Source organism: Aspergillus campestris (genome assembly GCF_002847485.1).
Source record: "Aspergillus campestris IBT 28561 chromosome Unknown P168scaffold_4, whole genome shotgun sequence".
Taxonomy (NCBI): Eukaryota; Fungi; Ascomycota; class Eurotiomycetes; order Eurotiales; family Aspergillaceae; genus Aspergillus; species Aspergillus campestris.
The window spans coordinates 1,783,495-1,810,217 of record NW_020194339.1 but is presented as its reverse complement, the minus strand read 5'-3'; the positions used below and the strand labels follow the sequence as shown (position 1 = coordinate 1,810,217).

Sequence of the window (26,723 nt, the reverse complement as noted above, 5' to 3'; positions counted from 1 at the left end):
TTTTTCGGCGGAGATAACCCTATCGATAACACCCTTATCGATAAGGATCTTATCTTTCCTCTTGTTGTTCTGGATAACCATCTCTTCTCGTCCCCTGTAAACGACGTTCATATCACTCATCTAGCCGATAGACGAATCGGCTCTTTCGACTATCTATTCACACAGAACTGATTGTCCGAGTATCTGCTGACTCGCTATTTGAATGATAATGGTCTATGGATTTCAGAGGATACGAAGCATGAGACCACTAGTCCATATCATTGGCCGGCATTTTACCAGATTCAGCCGTAGTCACTATTGCTATACCCTGTCGGTATTCCGCCTCAGCCTCGATGCCACGAGGCTCGACCCCGCTGCTTGCTGACCTACATCTTCTCATCTCCTTCTGTCTACACGGCTAACCGAACGTTTCCTGTTTACCATCGAATATCCTGCTTCTACTATTACGGTGAGAAATATCCCCGTGGAATTCCTTCCATTTCGATTGATACATCGACAATTGCTGCAACCATGTTCGCTCCGCCACCGAGCGATTCCCAGCACTCCTCGGTTGAAGATCTTGTTGCCGAATTACGGAATTATTTGCGCTACAAGGAATATACATTGATATCCTCCATTGTGCGTAATAAGACCACTATTGATCTCCCGGTCAACAGTCGAACTGCACTTTCGTACGCTGCCGAAACTCCGTATACCGATTGTGTTCGTATCCTATTGCAGTACAGTCATCCCAGCACCATAGATAAACCCGATGCAACGGGCCGAACTGCGCTTTCGTATGCGGCGACTGCAGAGGTCAAACACAAGAAAGCAGGGGTCAAGCAAATCAATAAAAATTTATGGATATCGCTGGGCCCGGGTCGCGATTTGAAATCCTTGTCGAGGGAAAACATCAGGCTCTTGATAGATAAGAACGCGGATCCTCGAAGTCGGGATCAAACCGGCCGAACGCCTCTGTCATGGGCCGCCGGTATGGGATGCAAAGAGACAGTGGAATTTTTCTGCAACGAGTACAAAGAGGATGATGCCGTATTCGCCGCGGATCATGGCGGCCGATCGCCTGTGTCTTATGCTGCACAGGCTGGAAACCATGATATTGTCAGGAAACTTTTCGATACGAAAAGAAATTATGACGATTGCGATCATGAGAATCGGACACCTTTGTACTGGTGTCTTCACCAACAGTGGAAGAATGACGAATATAAGGGCAAAACCATTTCGCGTCAGGCCGCAATGTACTCGTGTCTCCCGCCAGACTTTGACCCAAAACATCGGCAGAAAATGCCTGCGAAATCGAGCGATCAGGGTATTGTCAAGATACTGAACCAGTCTGTCAAAGGAAAGATGACCTTATTATCAGAAGCTGTTATGCGTGATGACGAGTATGCCGTGAAAGCCCTCATGGGGATACCGCATTTCACTTGTGATGCTACTAACGAGGAAGGGGGGCAGACAGCACTTATTCTTGCACTCTGTTACGATAAAAAATCCATGTTCAGATCATTATGGGGCAATCTGGGGAGATCACTCGAGCAAATAAAGCGCCACCCATCACCTGCAATATCATTTCAGCGTTTCCTGGAGGTCGGCAAGGGTTGGCTCAATTATTCACAATTGGAACACAAAGACTTGTCTAAAATAAGACAGTTTCTTCGAGCTTCAATTGAAGAGCTTCTGCAATACAAGGAAGTCGAAATGGTCGAGCAACTACTCGGAAGACTGATTGATACACTTCAAGTCCCTCTATATGAACTGAATTGGGTCATCAGTTCTGGGATAAGTCTACGAGAAGCAGTGGCGAATATAAAGCAGATCGGCATTCTCCATGTCCTTTTGGAACATGGCGTCGACCCAGCTATGTTATGTCTCACAGGGAAGTGGTTTAATATACGTCCCATTGAGGTAAAGGATTCTTTGCAATTATGGCAACTGCCAGAGTCTGAAAAGTATTCATACTATAGAACGCAAACACAACTGAACATTCAAGGTATCGCAGACTACATGTCAAACTGCATGTCAAACTACAGGTCAAACCTGAGTGAAGAGCAGCAGCAATCTCTCAAATTGGGTCTAACGCAGAAGAATCAGCGTACCCATGGCATTAAACTCAGAACAACAGCTGAAATCAAACACATCAAATGCTGTGAAAACTCCAAGACAACGATTCTGTATCATGCATCCTCCTATCATCCTACTGTACCTTGTTTGGCTAACTATTGGTAGTGCACATAACGAGCAAGATGCCTGGGAAAATTTCTCCGACGAAAGGCAAGAGGGCAGTTTTGAATCACGAACATGTCACACAACTTTTAGTATCCTTCTTCAATCCACGGAAGCTAGCTCTATGTGTAATCTCCAGGGATTAGAGCAGACCTTATGGGGAGTCCAGTGGACAATTCCTTATAAAAGCCAGCACAATCCATTCTACAATAGCTCATTGTCAAAGATCTGGATCCCTGAAAGTGTCTCAGAGTCCCTGATGCAGTTTTGGGGAGAATTTGATGAAGAGTGGGAGCGATACTGTGATTCAACCGAAACTCATCTAGTGGAACATGTGCGTGGCCTTCCCAACTCAGACCCTTTTTTTCTGTTTCTTTCTGACCTCTGTGGCCATCCAAATAGCGACAACAATTCGCTAAGGGATCATTGGACCCCAAACATATCAATGATCTGGGGCGTGATCTTCTATATCTTACTCATCTTCGGCGTACCCTTCACTATCAACTGAAGACCATTGAGACCGAGATCAAACGCTACTACAGCACCGTGATAGAAGATGACCGCGAAGACAAGATTAAGTCCTTACAGACTCGCCTCAGAACGAGTAAGCAGTATTACACAGAAAAGCTCGACCGATTTGAACACACCATCAATTCTATATCGCAGATGGTAAGCAGCTGCGCTACTCCTTGTTTGAATGATATGATTTACAAGACACTTAGGAATACACTCGCCAATCTATTCACGAGGCCACCTTCATCAGAAGGATCAGTGTTGTGACTGTAAGAATCCACCGTCCGATTTCCCACCGTGATGATCCCACAGCTTATCGATCTTGAAGTTCGTTTATCTACCTCTGATGTTTACTGCAGTAAGATACACACCATCACTTTGTGCCAAAGTAAAGATACTAAGCAGGAACAGTCCCTTTTCGGTATGAACGTCAATGCCACCGAAGGATCTCCAGGATGGCAGTGGTTTGTGCCTTTTGCCGCTGGCTTTTGGGGACTTACATATCTTCTTTGGAAAGTTTCTGGCCAGGTAACTGAATCCAGTGCACATATTATAATTACCAAGACTGATAGAATTCAGTCGGCGACGGAAATCAAAAGAGGACTAGAGACTTTGAGAACACCCTGGAGGATTAACTACGCGAGGAAAAACAATCCTGGAGACACTGCTTGAACTGCCATATCATATCCAAAGGAAGTCATCAGCTCAACACCGGTTCGATCTGTGTGACCCAATCTCGGGCATCACGAAGTGCTGCAGGGGTCATGCGCGAGTGCTTTGCAGAGTTGTACATGGGTGGTTTGGGGGATCCTTTGTGTGGGAGGACTGATGGAAGACGATCGACATAATGATTAATTCATCATTTTTATTACTCTGAAAATCTGCGACGAGTTGCAAGCCTTGAAATACAATCTATTCAGGGAAGTTCCGGCAAGCCACTTAACTTGTTGGCCGATTGCATGTCTCTCAATTCAGCATACTCATCCCGGTATTCGAATATCCAGCACAGTTCAGACGAAAAAAGTATATCAGTCTTCACTACTCCATTGAGAACCATCTCCATTTTCTAAAAGAAATAGGTAATCTGGCCCTCGCCTATCATGAATAATAGAGTTAGACATAGAACGCCCATCTACTCCACCAGCACAACAACCGCCTCAAACGGCCTCAACTCCCACGTCTCCCCCGAGAACCTATCCCTTACCTTCTCCACACCCTCATACGTATCCAACAACACTTCCTTCTTCGACGTCACCCCCTTAGCGGCAGCATCCCACCTCACCACCCCCTCCGTCCAATTAGCCACAACAACAGCCTTCAACCCCTCATAGCGCCGACTATACGCAAAAACCTCCTCACTCCCCGCATCCACAAGCTCATAGTTCCCGTAAACAAACACATCCAGATACTTCTTCCGGAGGCCCAGCACCGCGCCCCAGAAGTGGTAGACTGAGTGCGGATCCTTGACGGCTGCTTCGGCGTTGATGCGGGTGTAGTTTGGGTTCACGGACATCCAGGGCTTGACGGTGGGGGAGGTGAAGCCGCCGTTGGGGGCGGAGCTCCATTGCACGGGTGTGCGGCCGTTGTCGCGCGATTTCTTTTGGTATTCTCGTCGGGCGGATTCTTGGGCTGCTGTGTCGGTGGGGTGGGATTTGAGGAGGCTGTTGTTGTTAGTTGTTAGTTGGGATGTGGTGTGAGAGAGGGGGAAAAATGAGGAATACCGATGCCAATGGTTCAAACAGTCAATATCCTTATACTCCTCCATCGCCCACTCCTTCGGAACATTCGACATGCCAATCTCCTGACCCTGATACACAAACGGCGAGCCGGACATCAAAGCCAACACAGTGGCTAACATCTTCGCCGCCGGCACGCGGTTCTCCTCACTAGCATTGACATACCGGTCAACACAGCGCGGCTGGTCATGATTCTCCCAGTACAGCGCATTCCAGCCATCATTCTCATACATGAACGTCTGCCAGCGCTCAAAGAACGCCTTCAAATCAGTGAGTTTCCAGCTCCCGGGCTCGAATTTGTCGTAACGGCCGTGGTCGATGTCCACGTGCTCAAAGTTGAAAATCATGTTGATCTCGTTGCGGTCGTAGCGCACAGCCTGCAGTACCTCGTTCGTGTCCGTCACGAACGGCATCTCGCCGACGCTGAACGTGTCGTATTCTTTCAGGATCTTGCCCACGGCTTGGAGGTACTCGTGTAGGCGCGGCCCGTTCGCGTAGTACTTGTCGCCCCATTGCCAGGGTGTGCGGGGGTCTTTGATCGGTGCGTCGGGGAACCGCTGGTCTTTGCTGATGAAGTTGATGACGTCCATGCGGAAGCCGTTGGCGCCTTTGTCGAGCCAGAAGCGCATGATGTCGAAGACGGCCTCGCGCACGGGTGGGTGCTCCCAGTTTAGGTCGGGCTGTTCGACGGCGTAGAGGTGGAGGTAGTATTCTTGGGTGTGCTCGTCCCATTCCCATGCGCTGCCTGAGGGGATTGATTAGTTGATTGGTTACAGAATATCACTGACGTGTATAGATATTCCAGAGTAATAATTGTACATACCCTGGAAATGCGAAACCCAGTTATTCGGCGGCTGCCGGTTCCCCTGCTCATCATACCTCGCCGGCTTCCACACATACCAATTCCGATACTCACTATCCTTCGAGCTACGCGACTTCTTAAACCACTCATGCTGATCACTAGTATGATTAACAACCAAATCCATCAGCAGCTTCATGCCGCGATCATGACAGCCCTTAATCAGCCGCTCGACGTCCGCGACCGTGCCGTATTCATCCGCAATGCTGTAGTAATCGGCAATGTCATACCCCATGTCCACCTGGGGCGACTTGTACGACGGACAGAGCCAGACAATATCCACGCCGATGTCCTTGATGTAGTCCAGCTTGGAGATGATGCCCGGGATGTCGCCGATGCCGTCATCGTTGGAGTCTTTGAAGGAGGCGGGCCAGATCTGGTAGACGGAGCTTTCTTTCCACCATGCGCGGTGGATCTGGGTGCTTGGTTTGGCCATTGGGGTGAGTATTGATGGATGGGTGGATGATGGGATAGACGATGGGATAATGAGAGAGTAGTGTCAGGAAGGTAAATGAGGGGTCCTGCTGTTGTTGTTCTTGTTGTTGCTGCCCGCATCTCAGGCGGGGCAGAAGCAGATCAATTGCGGAGATGTACGCTTGGACAGGTTCCACACGCTGGTCGAATCAGTGTACTCCACGATAGAAGTCAGTCTGTTCAAGAGGTGACAACCTGGTTAAATCCAGATGAAGAGGAATATCCCAACTTCCATACACAAGAAGTGTAACATCAACGATCGACCCAAGAAGCTATGAACGGAGTAAAGAAAGAAAAGAAAACGGTATCCTGTATTGATAAACGCTCCTATAATAAAAACATGAAATGAAAGAATTTTGGTGTTCGCCTATCCAGAAAACAGAAAAAAAGCCATGCAAATCTGAAATCATTCGTACTCAAACAGTCATTTATTCAACGGCATCGGTGACACAGCCGTGGCTGGCGTCCTTGACGGTGCTGTTACGTGTTAGCAAGTCTTATATCGAAGGAGAAAGAAAGATAGAAGATCAAACTCACCGAGCATACTTGCCCAGGGTGCCCCTGAGGGTCAGACCCGTGGGAGGCAGCTTGCCGGCCGCCTTGTCGGCTTCCCACTGCTTCCGGCGCTCCACCAGCTCGGCCTGATCAACCTCCAGGTCGAGGACGCGCTTCTCGGCGTCGATGGTGATGACGTCGCCGTCGTGGACCAGACCGATGGGACCGCCGACGGCGGCCTCGGGCACGATGTGGCCGATCAGGAAGCCGTGAGAACCACCGGAGAAACGACCGTCCGTGATCAGGGCGCAGGAGTCACCCAGACCGGCACCCATCAGGGCGGACGAGGGCTTCAGCATTTCTATAAGATAGATTAGTATCATGCCACGAAACGAAGAAGCAGAAAGGAGAGATGAAAGAAGTGAAATGACATACCAGGCATGCCGGGACCACCCTTGGGTCCAGTGTAGCGGATGACAACAACAGTCTTGTCCTCCTTCTTGATCTCGTTGCGCTCCAGAGCGGCGATGAAGTCGTCCTCCTCGTCGAACACGCGGGCCTTGCCCGTGAAGTTGGTTCCCTCCTTGCCGGTGATCTTACCCACACTGCCACCGGGGGCCAACGAGCCGCGGAGGATCTGGATGTGACCGGTCGGCTTGATGGGCTCGGACATGGGACGGATGATCTTCTGGTCCTCGGGGAAGTCGGCCACCTTCTCCAGGTTCTTGGCGAGGGTCTGACCGGTGACGGTCATGCCGGAGCCGTCGATGACGCCCTCCTTGATCAGGAACTTGAGCAGCGACGGGGTGCCGCCGATGGAGTGCAGGTCGGCCATGACGTACTTGCCCGAGGGCTTCAGGTCCGCCAGGAAGGGGGTGCGGTCAGACACCTTCTGGAAGTCCTCGAGGTCGAGCTTGATGCCAACGGAGTCGGCGATGGCGATCAGGTGCAGCACGGCGTTGGTCGAGCCGCCCGTGATGTTGACCACGATCATGGCGTTCTCGAAGGCCTGGCGCGTGAGGATGTCCTTGGGGCGGATGTCCTCCTTGAGCAGGTTCTTGATCGCTTCACCGGCCGCCAGACACTCCAGGTACTTGGCCTGGGACTCGGCGGGGTTGGAGGAGGAACCCGGGAGGGTCATACCCATCACCTCGATGGCCGTGGCCATGGTGTTGGCGGTGTACATGCCACCGCAGGCACCGCCACCGGGGCAGGCGTTGCGGATGATATCAAAGCGCTGGGGCTCGTCGATCTGACCGGTGATGAACTGTCCATAGGCCTGGAAGGCGGAGACGATGTCGATGTCGGCATTGCCCTGCATGGCGGCGCAGCCGGGCTTGATGGTGCCGCCGTAGACCATCAGACTGGGGCGGTTGACGCGGCCCATGGCCATGATGACACCGGGCATGTTCTTGTCGCAGCCGGGGATGCTGATGTTGGCATCGTACCACTGGCCGCCCATGACGGTCTCGATGGAGTCGGCGATCAGGTCGCGACTCTGCAGCGAGTACTGCATGCCCGTGGTGCCCATACTGATGGCGTCACTGACACCCACGGTGTTGAACTGGAACCCGACCAAGCCGGCCTTCTGGACGCCCTCGCGCACGCGGTTGTTCAGGTCGAGCAGATGCATGTTGCACGGGTTGCCATTGTACCAGACGGAGGAGATGCCGACCTGGGCCTTGTTCATGTCGGCTTCGGTGAGACCGGTGGCGTACAGCATGGCCTGGGAGGCACCCTGCGAGATGGGCTGCGTGACATGGCTGGAGACCTTGTTGAGGGGTTCGTCTTTGCGCTTCGGGAGGGTAGTAGACAGGAGACGACTAGAGGACAATCATTAGCAACTCATCCTCATCTGGTTCCCGATCCACGTCCTTGTACGTACGCGGTATTCGTGACCGCAGGTCTGGAGAAGCTCCGCAGAGCGGCGGGCATGAGCCGACCCTTGGCTTGCGAGAGGAGCATGATTGCAGCAGGATATACAATTCACACACCACAGCAGAAGATGCGAATGAGAAAAGTCTGGATGAAGGATCTCCGCTGAAAGGAGAAGGTCAAGAGCTTCTTCCACCACGAAAAAAAAGTGGATCGCGATTCTCCGCAGCGAAGTCGGAGCTGGCCTCAGGCTCCCCGCCAATCCGATCCCGCAGGTTGTCAGCGCGCTAGCCGGTTTGGGCGATGACTAATTATTATTTATCGGGCTTTTATCTATATCCATATTCACTATGGAGTACTCCGTATATCCTCAAGAGGATGTCGCTATAGGGTTATAATGTCATTGTATATCTCTAGCTGCGTGGTACTTCCCCTTTTAGTAGCACGAGAGAACATGCTTGCATTTGCAGTTCATCAGGAGACCGCCGCCAATTCTATAACGATCGCAAGCTTAAATAATAGCTATATAATTGTGATGAGACAGGGATCAAAGCAAAGAAATCAAGAGATTGAATCATGGGTATATATGTCCAAGATAAGAAAAGGTTCACAAGATCAAAAGAAGGAAGAAGGGGTGCGAATCCTCAGCCAACGGGCGCAAACCAAGTGCACGGCACCGGTCGACCCTCGTTTAGGCCAAACGTTCATGGTCCTGCTTCTTGCGGAAAGACCCGTGGACCTGACGCTCGCGCACAATGCTCCACAGACAGACCAGAATGCCCGCCACCCCGGAGAAAAAGGTGGTGTAGTAGGCAGCCTGGTAGCAGCCCAGACCGTCGAGGCAATCCCGGTCGCCGTCATCTCCCACGATGGAGTGACGGTCGTAGATGCTGCCGTACAGCATGTTGAACACGTTGCCGCTCAACACCGGGGCCAGCGTCATCACGCCCCAATTCTGGGAGAGACCGCCGATGCCAAAGGTGTGGGCGACCAGGGACGGGAAGACTCCGAACAGGAAGCCATACGCGACTCCGGTGAACCCCGATACCACCACCAGCTGGTGCGGGTTGGTGATCGCGGCGCCGGCCATCTGCGTCACGGTGAAGACGAACGCGGAGACGAAGAGACACCAGAATCGCGACATGTCCAGTTTCATGACCAGAATGTCGGAGCCGATACCTAGAATGAAGCTATCAACGACCGGTCCAATTGCGGACAGGACAGCAGGAGCACATACCACTGAGAAGCCGGCCAACAAAGTTGCCGAAGGACAGGACCGACACGTGCATGACCTGCCGTTGCTGGATGAACTTGTCGTCGGCGCTATCATCGTAGTGCATCCACAAAGCCTTGGCCTGCCGGGATTAGTATGGGGTCAGATGAGGAGGGGCCATATCCCTTACCGTATTGCCAATATTGCTGTAGAACCGTTAGCCTAGGTCAACTTCTAAGGAGACTGTCAGGGAGACAAACTTGATGGTCATCAGTCCGATTCCGGACAGCAGCGCCATGGTCAGAAACAGCTGCCAAAACTCGACCCTCGGCAGCATCGCCATGCCCCTAACGTCTTGATGAGGTGAGTCAAGGCCAACGTCCGACAGCCCATCGTCCTCGTCGTCCTCATTCCCCTGGTAAAAGTCTCGCGAGTGCCTCGAGGTCGTCTTGGATACCAGCGACGACGTTTCATCGAGGTCGGGGTTGTGAGTCCGCATGTGCGAGTTGGACACGGATGATTGGGACCGTACGTGAAGTCGGGATTGAGACTCGAAAGCGGTAGAACTCTGCGCACCTTCATCGCCAGCCTCTCCCACGGATAGCATCTCGCTGGACCGGTGCTTGCGAAGCCGGCGGGTCTCGGCCGGGGCTCGTTCCCGGGCCAGCGATTGATACTCCTCGGTCGGGGGCATGATTCGAAGGAACGGAATGGACACCATGTTGAGAAAGAAGGTCCCCAGAGAGAGGAGCAGGAGGAATCGGCCGGTATCATCTTTGAAGAGGACAGCGGAAACGGTGGACCAGAAGAAGGCGCTCAGGCCAAAGGCGGCGAGAGGAAATGCAGTCGCGGTTCCGCGGTGATCGGGGAAATTGGATGCCGCTGAGATCTGTCAGTTGGGGACGGACAATATGAAATGCCATGTTGACATACCGGTCTTGATCGAAGCGGAAAAGGCAGAGCAACTTCCAAAACCCGTAAGGAAGCAGAATAACGAGAGCAACGCGATCCCCAGTGATCCCTGCCCCTGGTTATAGGCTAGATTCCCGAACGACAGATCAGCACACGACTCCGCACCATCACAGAGGGGGAGACTGTCACCCACCCTGATAGATCGGATAATACCCGATTCCAAGGGCAATACCCCCGATAAAGGTGGTGAGACGGGGTCCCCGAGCATCCGTCAACAGCCCCAACGGGATCCCCGAAGCGTACATTCCCAAGTTACCGGCCGCACCCTAGAACCAGTCAACGACCATCCACCCCGGGGGGCACGAAGACGCAAGAAGCCTTACAATGAAGTTGCTCTCGGTGGACGAGATTTTCATCTTGTGGGCAAATTGAGGGGCCCATGCAGAATATGCATACTGTCCATCTGTCAGTCCAGTCCCTCAGGCCGATGTGTCGCATTCAAACCTAAGAGAGCCGCACGTTGGTACCACAGGCCAAGGCCACGAGGGTTCCCGCAATCACGGAGATAACCCGCTTCGATGTTGTCGAGTCTGCCATGGTGAAATCATGCGTTCGATATACTCTAGGTCGTCAAAAAGCCCGTTCAGACACACGACCGACGTAGCGAAAGAGGGGCAGTGGTTGATATCGTTATCCAGAACGATTGGTCACGTTGAGGTCATAAACCCAAAGCCGCGGGACAGATAAGCCAAGTAGTCACTTGACGCGAATGAAGGGCCGAGAGCGGACAAGCAAGACTCTCATCCAAACCGAACAACCAGCGGTTTGGGAAGTAGAGAAGGGGAAAGACAGGGATTGAAAGACCGTGGAAAAGAGAAAGATACAAAAAGAGGGTGAAGGAGAGACAGAAAGACGACAGATAAGAAGAACAAGAACGATTCGAGGGGGAAGGAGACCTGGCCTGAGGCAGCCCGGAGGACAGACCGTTATGCCCGGGAGAATGCATATTACGTAATGCCAATGCATGCATCCCCGGGCCGATAATTGCCCGCGTCTTGGCATCATCATCGATCACCTGACCGGCTGACCACCTGACTCACCGCCCGCGAGGCAACGTGACGCCGTCGCCGTTTGTCTCCGTTTGCCTCCGCTTCTGTTGGATCACTTGCGACAAGTGTGATAGACACTCTTCTGCTTCCTATTTGAAGAGAACGATCAATATTCACATCCCTACTGTCTGACCTGGTTGACCTGGTTCACTTCAACACCATGGGGGCTCTCCTCTCGATTCCTCTCTTGGCCCTTCCCAGCGCCAGCACGGTACGTCATTCCCTCTATCCGGAAGAATTGCAGACTGACCATAAGCATAGCTCATCACCGTTGCGACATCATGTTGTGGTGCTGCGACGTGCTCGGCGGTGTGTAGCGCATGTGGGAAGTTTCAGAACAGGTAGGGAGACCGGGAGTAGACTGGGAATTCGATCGGACTGGAACTGACAGTAATGCAGCATGGCCACGAGAATCGCATATGCGTTCATCCTACTCATCAACTCGATCATATCCTGGATCATGCTCACCCCGTGGGCCCTGAAAAAGTTACAGAACATGACGTTGGATTACATGGAAATCAAATGCGACGGGAAAGAATGCCACGGTTGGGTCGCCGTCCATCGCATCAACTTCGCTTTGGGTCTCTTCCATCTGATCCTCGCGTTCATGCTCCTGGGGGTCCGATCGACCAGGAACGGTCGGGCGGCTCTACAGAACGGCTTCTGGGGCCCCAAGGTCGTTCTGTGGATCCTCCTGGTCGTCGCCTCGTTCTTCATTCCTGAACAGTTCTTCTTCGTCTACGGCACCTACATTGCGTTCCTGTGCGCCATGCTCTTCCTCCTGCTGGGCTTGATCCTGTTGGTGGACCTGGCCCATTCGTGGGCCGAGCTCTGTCTGCAGAAGATCGAGGACAGCGGGTCGGGTCTCTGGCGGGGCTTGCTGATCGGCTCCACGGTGGGAATGTACGTTTCGTCGCTCGTGATGACGATTTTGATGTATATCTTCTTCGCGCGCAGCCAGTGCCACATGAACCAGGCAGCAATCACGGTACGTGCAGACTCGATCTTCTCCCCTCCACTGTCGACCATTACTGACGTTTCAGATCAATCTGGTCGTATTCTTAATCACCTCCTTCGTGTCGGTCCAACCCGTCGTCCAGGAGGCCAACCCCCGGGCGGGATTGGCACAGGCCGCGATGGTGACTGCATACTGCACATACTTGACCATGTCGGCGGTGTCGATGGAACCCGATGACAACAGCTGCAACCCGTTGATCCGCGCGCGCGGCACGAGAACGGCGACGATTGTGCTGGGCGCGATCGTCACCATGGCCACCATCGCGTACACGACGACCCGTGCGGCGACCCAGGGTATTGCGCTAGGGTCCAAGGGCGGACACGGTTACTCCGCCGTCGGGACGGACGACAACGAGCATGGTTTGGTGACCCAGCAGCCGACCGCTCGCCGGGAGATGCGCGCCGAGGTTCTGCGGCGAGCCGTCGCCAGCGGCAGTCTCCCCGCCAGCGCGTTGGACGAAGACAGCGACGACGAGTCGGACGATGGCCAGGATCGGGATGACGAGCGGGGATCGACCCAGTACAACTACTCCCTGTTCCACGTGATCTTCTTCTTGGCCACAACCTGGGTGGCGACCTTGCTGACCCAGAACCTGGACCCGGACACGGTGGACGACTTTGCGCCGGTGGGCCGGACCTACTGGGCCAGTTGGGTGAAGATCATCAGCGCATGGGTCTGCTATGCGATCTACCTGTGGACCTTGGTTGCCCCGGTTGTTCTGCCCGATCGTTTTGATACCTATTAGTATTGACCTCTAGAGCTGGTCGATCCGGATTCCTGTAATTATGGTTCCTGGAGTTGGGGTTGTGCGATGGTCGCACATTCGGTCGTTTCCATTAGCATGTCTTTTTAGTTTTTTAGAATGTTGCAACCGAATTTTACAGACGCAGCGATTCTGTCTGTACTCATGATACTATACTATCCTCAATATCTATAATTTTCCTTCTAGTTCTGCGTAGTTCAGATTTGTCTGGTGGGTGATAATCTGCAACCCCGCGGGTAAGCGGAGAAGAAGCTCCTCCGCATGTAACGTTAGACCCAAAACAAACCATCCCACATCGCTCTTCTTCTCCCCTCATCTGCGCCCGCATTAACGTCCCCTGCCCCTCTCCTTATCAGTTAAGAGAACCCCACCTGATGAGCCGGGTCCTCCTCTCTCGATTGTCCTGCAGTTCCCATCTGCCCACGTTCAGTATTGGCCCCAAGTCAGCTTCGATTCAGTTTCGGTGGACGGTCCACAGACGCACGATGGCCACGACGATCAATACCCCCAGGGATCCCAACACCCTGAGCAACTACAACAACTGGCGATCGACCCATATTACCGCGAATTTTGACATTCTCTTCGAGCAGAGAAAGCTTGCCGGAAATGTGATCCACAAGCTTCGGTCGATCACCGACGCGTCGTCCACGGAGATCATCTTCGACACGAGCTACCTGGATGTCGGCGACGTCAAGGTCGACGGCAAGTCCTCGACCTGGGAGCTTCTACCGCGGATGGAGCCGTATGGGACTGCTTTGAAGATCAAGCTGGACCAGGGCGTGAAGCTCGACGAGACCGTTGATGTCGACGTATGGCTATCGTGTCGGTTTTCTATTACACACAGCTAACACGCCACTAGATATCTGTCAAGACCACGGATAAGTGCACGGCACTGCAGTGGTTGACTCCCGCGCAGACATCCAACAAAAAGCACCCCTATATGTGTACGTCATGTGACCTCATTGGAAGTTGGGACGGCGTTGACGGTTTGCAGTTTCTCAGTGCCAGGCGATTCACGCGCGGTCGATCTTCCCGTGCCAGGATACGCCGGATGTCAAGAGCACGCTAGACTTTAACATCACCTCGCCTCATCCGGTGATTGCCAGCGGATTGCCCGTTCGCAAGCCATCGAGTGGCTCTGAGGGGCAGAGCGTGTACCAGTTCCACCAGAAGGTCCCGATTCCGAGCTACCTGTTCGCGTTGGCTAGTGGGTAGGTTGCTGTTCCTCTAGGTTTATAGACTTGCCTAACTTGTCCATCAAGGGATATCTCGGAAGCCTCCATTGGGCCGCGCAGCGTCGTCGCTACCAGCCCCGACAAATTACAAGAGTGCCAGTGGGAGCTCGAGGCGGACACGGAAAAGTTCATCAATGCGATTGAGGTGCGTGAAATCGACTATTTGGTGGGACTCGCTGACTGTCTTAGAAAATCGTCTATCCCTATGTTTGGGGTGAATACAATGTCTTGATCCTTCCTCCTAGCTTTCCCTACGGAGGGATGGAGAACCCAATCTTCACCTTTGCCACGCCTAGCATCATCTCCAAGGTAGATTACCTGTTGTCGCAGACGATGACCATTGATCTGACACGGACTAGGACCGAGAGAACGTGGACGTCATTGCTCACGAACTGGCCCACAGCTGGAGTGGAAACCTGGTGACCAATGCTTCGTGGGAGCACTTCTGGCTGAACGAGGGCTGGACCACCTACCTGGAGAGACGGGTAAGTGTTCTTTTCAATGCTGGGAATACTCAAACTGACGATTACTAGATATTGGCAGCAGTGTGAGTAGGAGCACCTTGGGCTTGAAATCAACCACTAACTGTTCAGACACGGCGAGGCCTATCGGCATTTCTCTGCCATCATCGGCTGGAAGGCGCTCGCAGACTCGGTAGACCATTATGGCGCCGACCACGAGTTTACCCGACTGATTACCGACCTGAAAGGCAAGGATCCTGACGATGCGTTCTCGAGCATCCCCTACGAGAAGGGGTTCAACTTCCTGTACCACCTAGAGACCTTGGTCGGGAAGCAGAAATTCGACCAGTTCATTCCCCACGTGAGTTCTTCCCTCTTTCTCGTCTCGAGTCAAACTAATACCATACAGTACTTCACAACCTTCAAGGAAAAATCTCTGGACTCATACGAATTCAAAGCCACGATCCTCGAATTCTTCCAATCCGACGCCGAAGCCTCCAAGCTCCTCACCTCCCTCGACTGGGACAAGTGGTTCTACGCCCCAGGCCTCCCACCCAAGCCGCAATTCGACACCTCCCTCGTAGACGTAGTCTACAAGCTCGCCAAGCAATGGGAGTCCCTGCCAGAATCACCCTTCAAGCCCCAGCCCAGCGACATCGATGGCCTGACCGCCAACCAGATCGTCGTCTTCCTGGAGCAGTTCCTCACCGCGCCGAAGCCCCTCTCCCCCGAGCTATCCAAGCTCATGGGCGAAGTCTACGGCCTCACCACGACGAAGAACATCGAAGTCGCAAACCTGTACTGTCAGGTCGGCTTGAAAGCCGGAGATAAGAGCGTGCTTGCTCCCGCCGCGGACCTGCTCGGTCGGATTGGGCGCATGAAATTCGTGCGGCCTCTGTACGTGCCCCCAACCCATCCCCAGTCTATATCTGTCCTACGAACATAATTTAACAATTACATCCAGGTACCGCAACCTCTCGCGCGTCGACCCCAAACTCGCAGCCGAGACGTTCGAAAAGAACAAGGACTTCTACCATCCCATCTGCCGCTCCATGGTCGAGAAAGACCTCTTTGGGAAGAAGGACGCATAAGCTGATAGGAGATTGCACTGGATATAGGGTTAGTTCAATGTGATGGACAATACTGCCGTGAAATATATATCATTTGTAGCCGAGTCGTGATTTCTTGCAACAAGGCAATTATTAAAATGGAGAATGTTCGGTTAACATCGTAGCCGCATTTACATTGTTGATTCTCGGAATATATATCGTGTGCTGGTATACCTGTTCTTCTTCCTCTCCTGCCTACTTTTTTAATTATGTAGTACTTGAGTGTAACTGTAGGTCTCTTGACTTACTCATACAGAGCGCTCATCAAGCTGTATGCAGAATGTGACGGTATCATACACACCGCAATCACCCACCCCATATATAAATTCAAAATAAAACATTCATTCAACTATATATATACTACCCTATCAGTTTCCTCCGCCGCATACCATTAGATAGGTACAATAATTACACTAAAAACGACAATCAGATATCGAAACCAAAGATCACAATCGAGGAATAAAAGAAGGTATTATAGCGCAGTGATAGACACGCGCTTCGCGCCGCCCGCATTTCCATTCAACAAGGCGGCTCCGCTCGACCGCCGCAGGTGGTTCTGGTGCGCGGAGGGGTCCTCGACGTCGAGGCTGAAGCGGCGCGGACGCTGCCACATGCCGACGTCTTGGTTGGAGTCGACGGCTGAGATCAGCTTGGACGAGGAGATGCCGAACTTGGTGGCGATCAGCTTGACGCGGTCTTCCGCTACTTGGGCGTCCACGGCGGCGCTCTGGCCTTGTCGGGAGAGGCGGGCCTGCGTGTGCTGCAGGAGCTCGAGGTGCTGCGTGACGGCTTTGACGGCGGCTTGGTGGTCGTCGGCGTCGCTGTTGAGCAGCTCCGCTAGGGCGGATTCGTGCAGTGCGGCCGCTGCGAGGTAGTTGCCTGAGGCGTTGTACAGGCCGGACAGCAGCTTGGACATCTCCAGGGTGACCGGGTCGCAGTTGCCCCAGACTTGGCGAAGGTTGTAGCAGATGTCTTTGCCGAGCTGTGTGGCCGAGGCGACATTGCCGCGGCAGAAGCGGGTTTCCACGAGACGGCGGCCGATCCACACCACGACGGGGAGGGACCAGGTCTTTTGGACCATCCGCGAGGTCCACAGATCGGTGAGGATGACCTGTGTTTTGTTAGTCGGGGTTGCAAGGTGGTTCTACGGATGGGGGGACATACCTCGAGGTCTTCGAACATCTCGTGTTCACCCAACACCGTAATGACATCGTTGAGCTCGTCGAACGGCAGTTCAGAGAACTCCAGCGACAGCTCGTTGGCATTGGACATGATCTCCTGCAGAAGCATCTTGGACTCCAGCGACATGTTTTTGGCAGTCATCTCGTTCGAGCACTTGCTGGTCTGGTATCCGTTCAGATAGAGACAGATCTTGATGGAGGTAAAGATGCTCTCCGTAGACTTCAGACCATCAGTCAAATGCACGAACGAGTGGAACACGCTCGTCACATCGGCCGCCTCCTGGAAGCGAGAGCTGTCGCACAGATCCCGCACAAAGCCCGTGGTCTTCGTGACAATGTTGATGTTGTAGTCCTCGTGCAAGGACTCGCGGCGGCAGATGTCGTAGAAATGGCGGATGACTTGCTTGCTGCGCAGAGACTGCGACACGGACAGGTTGTTGCAGAAGTATTCGTACAACTTGTCCTGCGTGGTCTGGGCGGCCATGGAACGCTTCTGGTCCGTCTGCAGGCGGTGCAGTTTCTCGCCCGCTGCAAGCGTCGACATCAGGTCGTGGCTGGACAGGCTCTGCTGGAACGTGTTGTAGACCTGGCCTTCGCGCGACAGGTCAGCCATGATCTGGCTGAAGGTGCGGCGCTTGCCGAAGACCTCTTCGAAGCTGGCCACGAACACGGCAGGTCGGTATTCGTTCAGGGCCTGTCGCTGCGACACTGGAGTGTCGTGGATCACGTGCTGGTGCATCTCGTTGATCAAGGTGTTGCCTTCGTCAATGAGTCCGCATTCCAGATATATCTCGGCCAGGCGGTGCGCCCGGTCAATGAGAGTCTCCCGGTTCGCCGTGACGTGGACAATCTCGTCGACGTGAGTCTGCAGCAAGTCGGTACCCTGGCGACGGGACGACGTCGTGTCCTCAGAGACATACATCATGGCAAGCTCACGCAGCCAGAGCAGCGTAGCAGGGGCGGACAGGCCTTGTTGCTGCTTGGCTAGGGCCAGCTCTTCCAGGTACAGCTCGCGAGCCTCCGGGCTGGTATCCTTCTGACGGAGATACAGCTGAGCCATCTGGTGTTTGATACTGATCGGTAGAGGCTCGGCCATGTCAGGCAGATCGTGCGATGCCTCGCTAGAAGCCACCCATTCAGGGGTCCGCAGGACTTGATGGTACAGATTGATGGCTTCGGTGGTGTGGCGGTCGCTGTTCGCACAAAGCGCAGCAAGGCTCAGGGTGGCATCGCGTGTGCGACTGTTGGTAGGCCCGTACAGCTTGCGGCACAGCTGCTGCTGTTGCGATGCGACCTGGTAGCGTTCGTTATATGCGGTCTGCTGGTCCATCTGACCCAAAATCGACATGTAGCCGGTGTAGGTCTTGGGGAGCAGGCCCTCAAGCAGAGCACGGTCGTACCCATCCTTCTCGTCGAACCGCACTAGCGTGGGCCACAGATGACGATAGACCTGCAGAGCAGCGTCGTACTGCTTGTCCTGCTCGTACAGGGTCACCAGAGCAACAGCAGCCCGCACACCGGACGTAGTGACCTTGCCGTCACGGATGCAAGCACGATAGATATGGCGGTAGCTGTCGCCTGCTTCTTCGCGGCGGTTGAGTCGCAAAGCCAGGTCAGCTTCGTAGTACCGACTATCGATCGTGTGCTTGTCATTCTCGCCGAGCCGGGAGGCAAAGAATTCGCTGACCTGGTGCAGAAGCACCAAGGCCTTGTCGAACTGGAAGGTAGTCTCGTAGAACTCGACCACCGACTTGACAACTGCGGTGACGGACGGCACCGCCACTTGGTCAGCGGTGATAGACGCCTTGAACGCATTTCCGTAGACGTTCGTCGCGGTAGGCACATTCAGCTGGCGGAACAGGCAGTAGCCGTGGTCCAGCGCGAGGGTGGCGATCAGCGGCGCCTGGTCCGAGGGGAACCTGGCCTTTGAGTGGGGATCCTCGACCGAGGGCCAGACGTGCTTCAGCACGGCGAGCGCAGTCTCACTGCCCTCGAGCCACTCTTCGCTGCGGATGTGCAGATTTGCCAACTGATGGCACAGACCCATGAGTGACACCGTCTGTTGGTCATTGCCCGCCGACGCGATGGAGTCGATCCAAGCGGGCAGAAGGTCTCTCTCCTCCGCGGACAAAGCATTGATGTTGGGGACGGTTCCCTTGCTGGAGATGACGTCCTTGGCCAGGTACTCGGCCAGAGCAACCGCCTCCGTCGAGTACACCTGGCCACTGGACTGATAGTATTTCCAGATCTGGAGGGAAAGCGCCCGCTCCATGTCGGCCATGCGCATCTGGCGCGCCTCTTCGCGTAGCTCTTCAGCACGCTGGACCATTTCCGAAGACCGGACGCCGCCGTCGGCTTCAAGGTCGGCGGAGAGCTCCCGCAGGATCGCAGTGGCCTCGGTGGGGCGATCTTGACGGCGCAAGAACTGCGAGTAGTAGAAGGCGACCTTGGTCTTCTGGTCCCAGGTAGCGCTGGTGTCGACCTCGCGCGCAGACACGCCAGACCAGAGACGGGAGAGCACGGACTCAGCCTTGGAGGCCTGCTTGTTATCCTCGTACATCTGCGCCAGGGCGATGGCGTAGGCAATGCGGCGAGGATCCGATGCGTCCATAGACCGCAACATGGTCTCGTACTTAGTTTGCGCCAGATCAATCGCCAACTCGTCTGGGGGCTGGATGGTGAAGTGTTCCGTCAAGAAATCGGCCGCCTGCATAGTTTCAGAGGAATGGGGGCCATAGGTTCTCTGGGTCTGCTTGTAGAACTTCCTGGACGATTCGTACGCAGCCTTGTGCTCGTTATCCTCCTGATAGGTCTTCACCAGTCGGTCGAGATACTGCAGCCGCTGCGCAAAGCTGATATCAGACGAGTCCCAGTTGGCAAAAATCATATCACGGAGGGCATCGCTCCTGAGACCGGCAGTCCGGTCAGCCTTGCCTCGGCCTTCCGGAGTGGCCACCAGCATCTGCTCCAAAGATTGGGTGATTGCATTGGTATTGCCCAGCATTTTGCGGCTGCGGGTCCACGCCTCGAAAAGGTGGTCATTCGCCCAGGATGTCTTGGCCAGATCGGCAGCACGCGCACTGAGGATCAAGCTCTGGAGCAGGGCAGGCGAGTCGGCACCGAGCACGCCGCGGCGCACGGCAACCGACAGGCGGTAGAGCTCGACGATGCTCGAGCGGCTAAACTGCGACTCTTTGTTGGTCAGCTCGATCCGAGCAAAGAGCGCCGACTCCGGCATGGCACGCCGGAATGCGTTTGTGAAGTTGAACTCGCGCGCAGTGGATGCCACGGGCGAGGCCAGCATATGCGACAGCCAGTACCGGGAGGTATACTCGAGGAGTACATAGGCGTCCAGGTAGCGATCGCGGGCCATGATGTTTAGCTTATCCCAGGCAACCTCCGGCTCCTCCGGCACGGACCAACGAACCCAGGCAAGGCAGTGGAGTAAGAGACTGTAATGACCGTCGGTCAGGTTGAAAGGGACGTGCTGGTGCATCTGAGCGCGCGCCTGAATATGCTCCCGGATCATGGGGTGACGGAAGCCGACAAAGCCGTCCCGCACAGCGACCAAGCGAGACAAAGGCAGGAAGACGTCTCGGTCGAGTCTGGATGGGCGAGGGCCCACTCTGTAGGTGTTCTCGTCGACCGCGAGCAACTGCTCGACTTCCTGAACACGGAGGGGCCGTTCGGCTGCGGCCAGCCAGGACAGCAAGGAACTGGTTCCGGTACGGTTCAAGCTAGTGTTGTGAATGTGGCTATCGATGAGTTCGCCCAGCGTGTTCGGGGCTTTCTTCAAAGTCGAGAACATCTCGTGGAAAGTGTTCTCGTGGCGCACAGCCTCGATGGCCATCTGCGCCCAGACGAAACAGCCCTGCGCACGGGGAACCACGGCGGTTGCCAGCGCCTCCCGTTGGGAGGTATCTAGCCCCGAGAAGGCCGCGTCAGACGCCATCATGTCGCCCATGTGCGTGAGGAGGTCATTTTGGGTGGTTGCCGGGTCCATCACGATCTGTTCCATCGTACTGGTGTCGCGAGCGGGCAGCTGGGAGACAGGCAGCGGGCGGCTGAAGACGATGAGCTTGGACGGGACGTTCCGCTGCGACACGGCGCTTTGCAGCTGCTGCAAGAAGGCCCCCACGGTTGAGTCCGCGTGCTTGAGCTGGTCGATTCCATCCACCACGAGCATGAAATGGACGTTAGACCGCATCGCGGCCTTGATGGCGACCCAGAGCTGCTCCTCCACCTGGGCATCGGAGGCTCCGCGGACGGCCAAGTTGACCGCAGTGGCGACTTCGGTGATGATGGACTCTTGGGCCATGCGGTTGCTGGCACAGCGATCCAGCATTTGGACCAAGGTACTCTTGAGAGTACTCAGGGTCAACGTGGTGATGGGGACATCGGAACGGATCGACACGTTGATGGCGTTCCAAATGTCGAACTCCGACGAGACTTGCAGCTTTTCAGTCGTCCACTGGGCCAGCGCACTCTTTCCGCTTCCGGGATTGCCAGAGACCAGCATCAGGTTGCGGCGGCCCAGGGCGAAAGTGGTCAGATGAGGGTCGAACCAGGCGAATGAGCCGTCCACCAGGGAGTGGCCGTTACCCTCCAGCAGAGTTTGTAGTGGGCGGTCCTGTAGCTCGAGGAACTGATAGATCGATTCTAGCTCGATCGCAGGGACATGTGCGGCGTCAGACTCCAGGACGAGGCTGGACATCTTGCGCCAGTGGGCAGCGAAGTTGTTGAAGTAGCGGAAAAAGTTGGTGTTGACCGCTTCTCCCATGACTGACCAGTTCTGGGTGCGCGCACCCTGACGGGTTTCCATCGCGACATGAACCACGAGTTGAAGTAGATGGGCGTAGATCAAGGCGACCTCCTGCTGGAGCGCGCGAGAGCTTTGAAAGTAGGACTCCTGCTGCAGAAGCAGGGAGATGCCCAAGGTCACTCGACCGTACTGGCCGAAGACACTATCCAGGGTATCGACATGCTCAATGCCTCCCTATAACATCATAACACATTAGTCCGGGACGGGGTTGTGAAAGTACCAGGACGATCCTATCATCCCCACGACTCACCTCGAGCAAGAGTAGAGTTGCACCCCAGATCATGGAGGTAGCCTCGTCGGCCCCGCTCATGAAGGAGACGACGGAGTCTCGCAGGGAGCCCACGGCAAAGGCCAGACGAGATGCGCGACATAGCGCGCCATCTAATCGACTACCATCGGCAGGCATGCGCCGCAGCCTTTCGGCGGCGATGGCATCGAAGAAGTCATCAATAGTCGGAGACTTGGCCTGGAGCTCCTTGGCGGATATCCCGAGCCTGGCGGGACATTCGAGGGAGACGGTATCAACCATCTCCCGAAGCGTAGGGAGCGATCGGGAGCCCCCTCCGCTATCTGTGTAGGATGTAGACATGCTGTATCATTAAGGACGATAGTCTACCAAAGGAACAGTAGGAACGAAAGCGCTGCGGAACGCAAGATATATGAAACTCCCGGCTAAGTCCGCCAAGGGTCATTATTACGATGGCATATTCTGCCGGAACACTGTGCAATCCTGACATCACGAGTTAGCGGGTTGATAGGTCATGCTGTATCATCATAGTTAACGAGGTCTACTCGTCATTCGCGGACCAGATTGGCGGGCCCATGGAACAAAGGAGAGCTCTAAGATTCGGCCGTGTTCATCTTCCAGACAATCCCGGTGGAAGAATCCAATCAAGGCAAACAATGCAGACGCCCGGGGAAGCACACACGTGGACCTGGCGTAGTCGTGGTGTCACTAGATATCAATTGCCTTTGTTAGGGTAACATAATCTCTGGTTCGGGCGTCATTCAGTGGCCATTGTGTTTGGATCAAGTCCATGACATCACCGCGGATCGGGGTGATTTCCCCGCCTTGAGTGGGGGGAGGACAAAGTCATGAATGAATCGACTGTAGAAACAAAAGGATTGATGTGGGGTTGGACGATAATGGATGATTCAAGATAGATTCCCGAGGTTGATGAGGATGATGAAGTTGGAGAAGTTGAAGTCGAATACATCGAAAGTCACGTGGAGGCAAACAACACAATCCAGTTATCATCCATCCACCTAGGACAAAATGTGCTTCAAACATAATGTGATTCTTATTATATCATTGTACAATATCCTCCATTCTTGCATCATTAGCAAATGATATCTGATTATCAGTTTTGGACTGGTAGTGATTGGTCCTGGAGTACTCCGTAGTATGCTGGACATATCGTTGCCCTAGGCCACTAGGTTATACTGTAGATCCCAATGGGAAGGATAGACTTCAAGACAATTTCTTCCCTTCGTCCTATCCAATTGATTACACTACACCGGTAATTGCAAATACCAAGTATACCATACATATACATACAGACAGATCCAACCTGTGGGCGCACCTCAGCTGGAACGCTGGTCAAGCAAATCGCCAAACGCGCAAACGAGATATCCTGGACGAATCAATCAAATAAAAGGCAGTAGAAAGACAAGAGCCGAAAGGAATGAAACTAGGGAAAGACATGTCAAGCCCATAACTTTCGATCCACGACCTTCTTTGCCTTTTTCCTCCAGACTTTGGCCCAGTCCCAATTCCCAGATGGGCTGCTAGTCCACCGTGACTCGGGCAGCTCGATGCCCAGCCAGGTTTTCCGCTTCGGCTGGCTCCACGGCCACACGGGCGGCCACGAGACGCGGGGCATGGAGGGCCGGGGCAGCGCCCACCGGCTCGAGGAGGACTGCTTTCGCAGTGCGTGGGCCTCGCGCTGGAAATTCTTCACCACGCGGTCGAATTGGCGATCGCGCGCTTCGACTTCGCGCTGATGCGTCTGGGACCGCCAAGCCTGCTGCTCCGCGGGGTCCAGACACCACACGACGATGTCCCCCCGACGGCGCCAGTCATCGTGCCAAGCCGTGTTGAAGGTGCGCCAGCATTCGCCGTACGAGGAGCTCCGGAGGGTCGACTTCAGCGTCGGTTCTAGCTGGGCAAAGAAGACGAGGTAATCCGGCCAGTCGTGGACGGTGGGCGAAGCCGCGGACGGCCGGGAGGAGTCCTGGTAGGATGGTCGGCGGGGTACATGGTGGAGTCCACCACCCATATGGCTGCGCAAGAACTGACTCGCGTCGTCGTAGAACTGGTCCGCCTCGTCCACGTAGACTGCCTTCTGGGCCTCGTCCAGGCCGACCGGCGGCTCGCAGGACAGCGCCCACGCGTGAATGTTCGGGTGGACCAGATGAGAGCGCCAGGGCGTGCTATGGCAGGGCATGAGGAATCCTGCGCTGATGCCGGTCCCCGATTTCGCAGCCGACTTGTCAACGGGAGCGTGCGCTTGCTGCTGTTCCCGGAGATAGGACAGGACGCTGGGGGTCCCCGATGCGTGATAGAGGGTGGTGTACAACGCGATGACCACGTTCGCCAGCAAGAGAAACATCAAAGTCAGCCGTCTCGGCGTGTAGGCCGCATGGGATCGGGATACCGCGGGCGCAAAGAAGGTCACGAGGGAAGGTGCAGTCAGAACATGCAGCGCCGGGAGCAAGGGGTAGATGAACCGAACTTCCTTGTGGGAAATCAAGGACAGCGCCAGCGGCATCACCAGGCATATCGCAGCCAGTTGCCCCTGCATGGTCCGTTGCGATCCGGTGGCGGCGGACGGTCTCAATGCGCGATACAGGCCGACGGCCGCGAAGGGCAGCGCTGTGGTCAAAAGGAGCGGGAAGCCCTGGGAGATGTAATAGTGCCAGTCATTTCTCCCGTAGAAGGCGGCCAACGACTGCGCCACGTTGAAGTACAGGAACTTGAGGGGTGGAAAGGTCCAGACCCCGTAGAAGAGACGATCCACCACCGCCGACAGAGCGAGGGTGCTCGACCTGTGAAGACGTTAGCTCCATGATACGTTCAAGTTGTTGCGAGGTGACCCACCCGCAAAGTAGCGCCTCTCGCGCGAGGACTTTCCGTCCGGTCCACGTACTCCGGAACCACGCGACGCTGGCCAGGGTCATCCAGACCAAGACGTTGGTCGGTCGCAGGATACAGGCCAATGCGGCCAGCCAGAGGCAGCGGCGTAGACTACACGCGTTTCGTTGGTCAGCCCTATCGATCTGCTATTTCCCCGAGAAAGGACCCTTGAGTTTCATACCTCCCAGCATGCGAACCATAATCGTGGGGAACGTTATCGACCGACCACTTCCAGGGCCACGAATTGAGCGCGACCACGGTCAACGTGGTTTCAAGGCAATTGGACAGCGTCCTGGTGGAGCAGAACCATTGCCAGGGACTGACGACCGTCAATGCCAGCTAGAAATCCAATCAACCTTGAGGTCATCGCATTACCCCGGAGGGTAGGAAAGGTCAAACCCACCGTAACCCAGGCTTCACGACTGCGACGACCATACACCAACCCAGCGAGCTTCCATGTATACCAATCGGCGAGAGCAGCGAAAACGGCCTGAGCGCACTTGGGCGCCGCCACCAGCAAGTCGGCACGTGTTGCGGGTGCCAGGCGAAGGGCGAGGGCGAGGAGATCGGCGACCTTGTACACAGCGGCAAACAGCAGCGGATGGATGGACGATCTCAGCTGATGCCTCCATTCCTGTTTCATGAACACTCCGTCACGTCATTTATCAGCGATCCCAGTAATACAACGATCGAGGTCGAACCCGATCGTGGGGCGGTCGGCCTCTTTGTTTTGTTTCTTTCCACTCACCCAGGTGATCCACGCGCCCTGATCCTTTCCAAACGCGATCTGCCAGGCGGGTTCGAGGGACTGAAAGAATTCATCGGGTTGAAAGAAGGTTCGGACGGAGAGGGCGTTCAGCAGCCGAAACGCGACGAGGAAGAGGAAGACATTGGAGGCCGTGGACGATGACGCTGCGGACACGAAGGAATCTGACGATTTAAGGGATGCGGTTGGCGACGGAGAGATCGAATCCAGGTCGGAGGAGTCAGACACCGACGATGACGACACGGACACAGGGTGATCTGATCTCCTGGTTCGACGGGGTCTCGACATACTCGCCGCACGACGCGTCGGGAAGCTATTCGTATACCCCGCACTAATAGGGGGGACCCTTCTTCACGAGACAGGCTCGTCAATGGAAGTAGAGAACAGAGAGGAATGAATAATCCCTGGTAATTGAATTATAATAATCAGAATAATGCAGAATAATGCGGGGAATCAGACCGCGACAGAGATAAGACTGGGGATGAAGAAGAGAGAGAGTTCTAGCCGGGAGTAAGCGCAGTCGGTGTTTGGTATTGAGTAATGCGAAATGCAAGCACAACCAATGGTGGAAACGATCGCGACGTGGATGAAGACATCGTGGGCATTTGGCGCATCGACTTGCACTTAGAGGTCTAGTCGCATTTTCTTTGTCTTCCATTCTTGTCCCTTTTCGTCCTTTGTTTCTCCACAACAGCGTCATTTGGCCAGATATCAACTGGACGGCCTGAGGCTCCACCGGACTATCAACTTTATTTAACCTCAATTGTCGCCACTGCTCTTACATCACTCTCTCTTTCTGCTTTCTCCTTATTCTTGCCCTTCGTAC

The 26,723-nt window shown here is 54.6% G+C and overlaps 8 protein-coding genes across 8 annotated transcripts; 3 read left to right on the top strand and 5 right to left on the bottom strand.

Annotated features, from left to right (window-relative positions):
• The first annotated feature begins 132 nt into the window (after positions 1-132).
• On the top strand, positions 133-2,403 carry P168DRAFT_133149 (ankyrin repeat domain-containing protein). The gene is made up of 3 exons (XM_024832698.1): positions 133-1,902; positions 1,962-2,168; positions 2,224-2,403. Exons 1-2 carry the CDS (start codon positions 511-513, stop codon positions 2,040-2,042), a joined length of 1,473 nt encoding a protein of 490 aa, XP_024694575.1. The 5' UTR covers positions 133-510; the 3' UTR covers positions 2,043-2,168; positions 2,224-2,403.
• A 1,462-nt stretch (positions 2,404-3,865) lies between these two features.
• P168DRAFT_310113 (alpha-glucosidase) lies at positions 3,866-5,979 on the bottom strand (the record flags this gene model as incomplete). The annotated part of the gene is made up of 3 exons (XM_024839370.1): positions 5,293-5,979; positions 4,455-5,214; positions 3,866-4,394 (listed from the first exon to the last, which is right to left on the bottom strand). The coding sequence occupies exons 1-3, from the start codon at positions 5,762-5,764 to the stop codon at positions 3,866-3,868; spliced, it is 1,761 nt and encodes a 586-aa protein (XP_024694574.1). The 5' UTR covers positions 5,765-5,979.
• Positions 5,980-6,090: 111 nt separating this feature from the next.
• ilv3 (dihydroxy-acid dehydratase ILV3) lies at positions 6,091-8,330 on the bottom strand. Its single transcript, XM_024834999.1, has 4 exons — positions 8,183-8,330; positions 6,733-8,120; positions 6,340-6,658; positions 6,091-6,279 (listed from the first exon to the last, which is right to left on the bottom strand). The coding sequence occupies exons 1-4, from the start codon at positions 8,260-8,262 to the stop codon at positions 6,231-6,233; spliced, it is 1,836 nt and encodes a 611-aa protein (XP_024694573.1). The 5' UTR covers positions 8,263-8,330; the 3' UTR covers positions 6,091-6,230.
• Positions 8,331-8,583: 253 nt separating this feature from the next.
• Positions 8,584-11,228, bottom strand: P168DRAFT_289383 (putative MFS transporter). The gene is made up of 8 exons (XM_024836989.1): positions 10,817-11,228; positions 10,681-10,752; positions 10,491-10,623; positions 10,319-10,423; positions 9,646-10,267; positions 9,576-9,591; positions 9,410-9,527; positions 8,584-9,351 (listed from the first exon to the last, which is right to left on the bottom strand). Exons 1-8 carry the CDS (start codon positions 10,892-10,894, stop codon positions 8,864-8,866), a joined length of 1,632 nt encoding a protein of 543 aa, XP_024694572.1. The 5' UTR covers positions 10,895-11,228; the 3' UTR covers positions 8,584-8,863.
• A 277-nt stretch (positions 11,229-11,505) lies between these two features.
• P168DRAFT_289382 (serine incorporator domain-containing protein) lies at positions 11,506-13,348 on the top strand. The gene is made up of 4 exons (XM_024836988.1): positions 11,506-11,617; positions 11,668-11,747; positions 11,806-12,394; positions 12,450-13,348. Exons 1-4 carry the CDS (start codon positions 11,567-11,569, stop codon positions 13,167-13,169), a joined length of 1,440 nt encoding a protein of 479 aa, XP_024694571.1. The 5' UTR covers positions 11,506-11,566; the 3' UTR covers positions 13,170-13,348.
• Positions 13,349-13,672: 324 nt separating this feature from the next.
• P168DRAFT_233811 (bifunctional aminopeptidase/epoxide hydrolase) lies at positions 13,673-15,974 on the top strand (the record flags this gene model as incomplete). Its single annotated transcript, XM_024833388.1, has 10 exons — positions 13,673-13,996; positions 14,047-14,131; positions 14,182-14,398; positions 14,450-14,567; positions 14,612-14,731; positions 14,782-14,907; positions 14,956-14,969; positions 15,016-15,244; positions 15,293-15,780; positions 15,848-15,974. The coding sequence occupies 10 exons, from the start codon at positions 13,673-13,675 to the stop codon at positions 15,972-15,974; spliced, it is 1,848 nt and encodes a 615-aa protein (XP_024694570.1).
• A 490-nt stretch (positions 15,975-16,464) lies between these two features.
• P168DRAFT_317478 (ATP-binding protein) lies at positions 16,465-22,584 on the bottom strand (the record flags this gene model as incomplete). The annotated part of the gene is made up of 3 exons (XM_024840107.1): positions 16,465-17,103; positions 17,157-22,169; positions 22,246-22,584. 3 exons carry the CDS (start codon positions 22,582-22,584, stop codon positions 16,465-16,467), a joined length of 5,991 nt encoding a protein of 1,996 aa, XP_024694569.1.
• A 972-nt stretch (positions 22,585-23,556) lies between these two features.
• Positions 23,557-26,639, bottom strand: gpi10 (putative glycosylphosphatidylinositol-alpha 1,2 mannosyltransferase). Its single transcript, XM_024832696.1, has 5 exons — positions 25,880-26,639; positions 25,535-25,765; positions 25,313-25,470; positions 25,096-25,242; positions 23,557-25,043 (listed from the first exon to the last, which is right to left on the bottom strand). The coding sequence occupies exons 1-5, from the start codon at positions 26,183-26,185 to the stop codon at positions 23,702-23,704; spliced, it is 2,184 nt and encodes a 727-aa protein (XP_024694568.1). The 5' UTR covers positions 26,186-26,639; the 3' UTR covers positions 23,557-23,701.
• Between the last annotated feature and the right edge of the window lie 84 nt (positions 26,640-26,723).

Coding starts and splice junctions, on each gene's coding strand:
- ilv3 (XM_024834999.1), bottom strand. CDS start 8,262: ATGCTCCTCTCGCAAGCCAAGGGTCGGCTCATGCCCGCCGCTCTGCGG. Junction 8,121..8,182: donor CCTGCGGTCACGAATACCGC/GTACGTACAAGG, acceptor ATTGTCCTCTAG/TCGTCTCCTGTCTACTACCC. Junction 6,280..6,339: donor ACCCTGGGCAAGTATGCTCG/GTGAGTTTGATC, acceptor AACACGTAACAG/CACCGTCAAGGACGCCAGCC.
- P168DRAFT_133149 (XM_024832698.1), top strand. CDS start 511: ATGTTCGCTCCGCCACCGAGCGATTCCCAGCACTCCTCGGTTGAAGAT. Junction 1,903..1,961: donor TTAATATACGTCCCATTGAG/GTAAAGGATTCT, acceptor TTCATACTATAG/AACGCAAACACAACTGAACA.
- P168DRAFT_289383 (XM_024836989.1), bottom strand. CDS start 10,894: ATGGCAGACTCGACAACATCGAAGCGGGTTATCTCCGTGATTGCGGGA. Junction 10,624..10,680: donor CCACCGAGAGCAACTTCATT/GTAAGGCTTCTT, acceptor GACTGGTTCTAG/GGTGCGGCCGGTAACTTGGG. Junction 9,352..9,409: donor TGTTGGCCGGCTTCTCAGTG/GTATGTGCTCCT, acceptor GCTTCATTCTAG/GTATCGGCTCCGACATTCTG.
- P168DRAFT_289382 (XM_024836988.1), top strand. CDS start 11,567: ATGGGGGCTCTCCTCTCGATTCCTCTCTTGGCCCTTCCCAGCGCCAGC. Junction 11,748..11,805: donor TGTGGGAAGTTTCAGAACAG/GTAGGGAGACCG, acceptor ACAGTAATGCAG/CATGGCCACGAGAATCGCAT. Junction 12,395..12,449: donor TGAACCAGGCAGCAATCACG/GTACGTGCAGAC, acceptor CTGACGTTTCAG/ATCAATCTGGTCGTATTCTT.
- gpi10 (XM_024832696.1), bottom strand. CDS start 26,185: ATGTCGAGACCCCGTCGAACCAGGAGATCAGATCACCCTGTGTCCGTG. Junction 25,471..25,534: donor GTCGTGAAGCCTGGGTTACG/GTGGGTTTGACC, acceptor TTGGATTTCTAG/CTGGCATTGACGGTCGTCAG. Junction 25,044..25,095: donor CGAGAGGCGCTACTTTGCGG/GTGGGTCACCTC, acceptor ACGTCTTCACAG/GTCGAGCACCCTCGCTCTGT.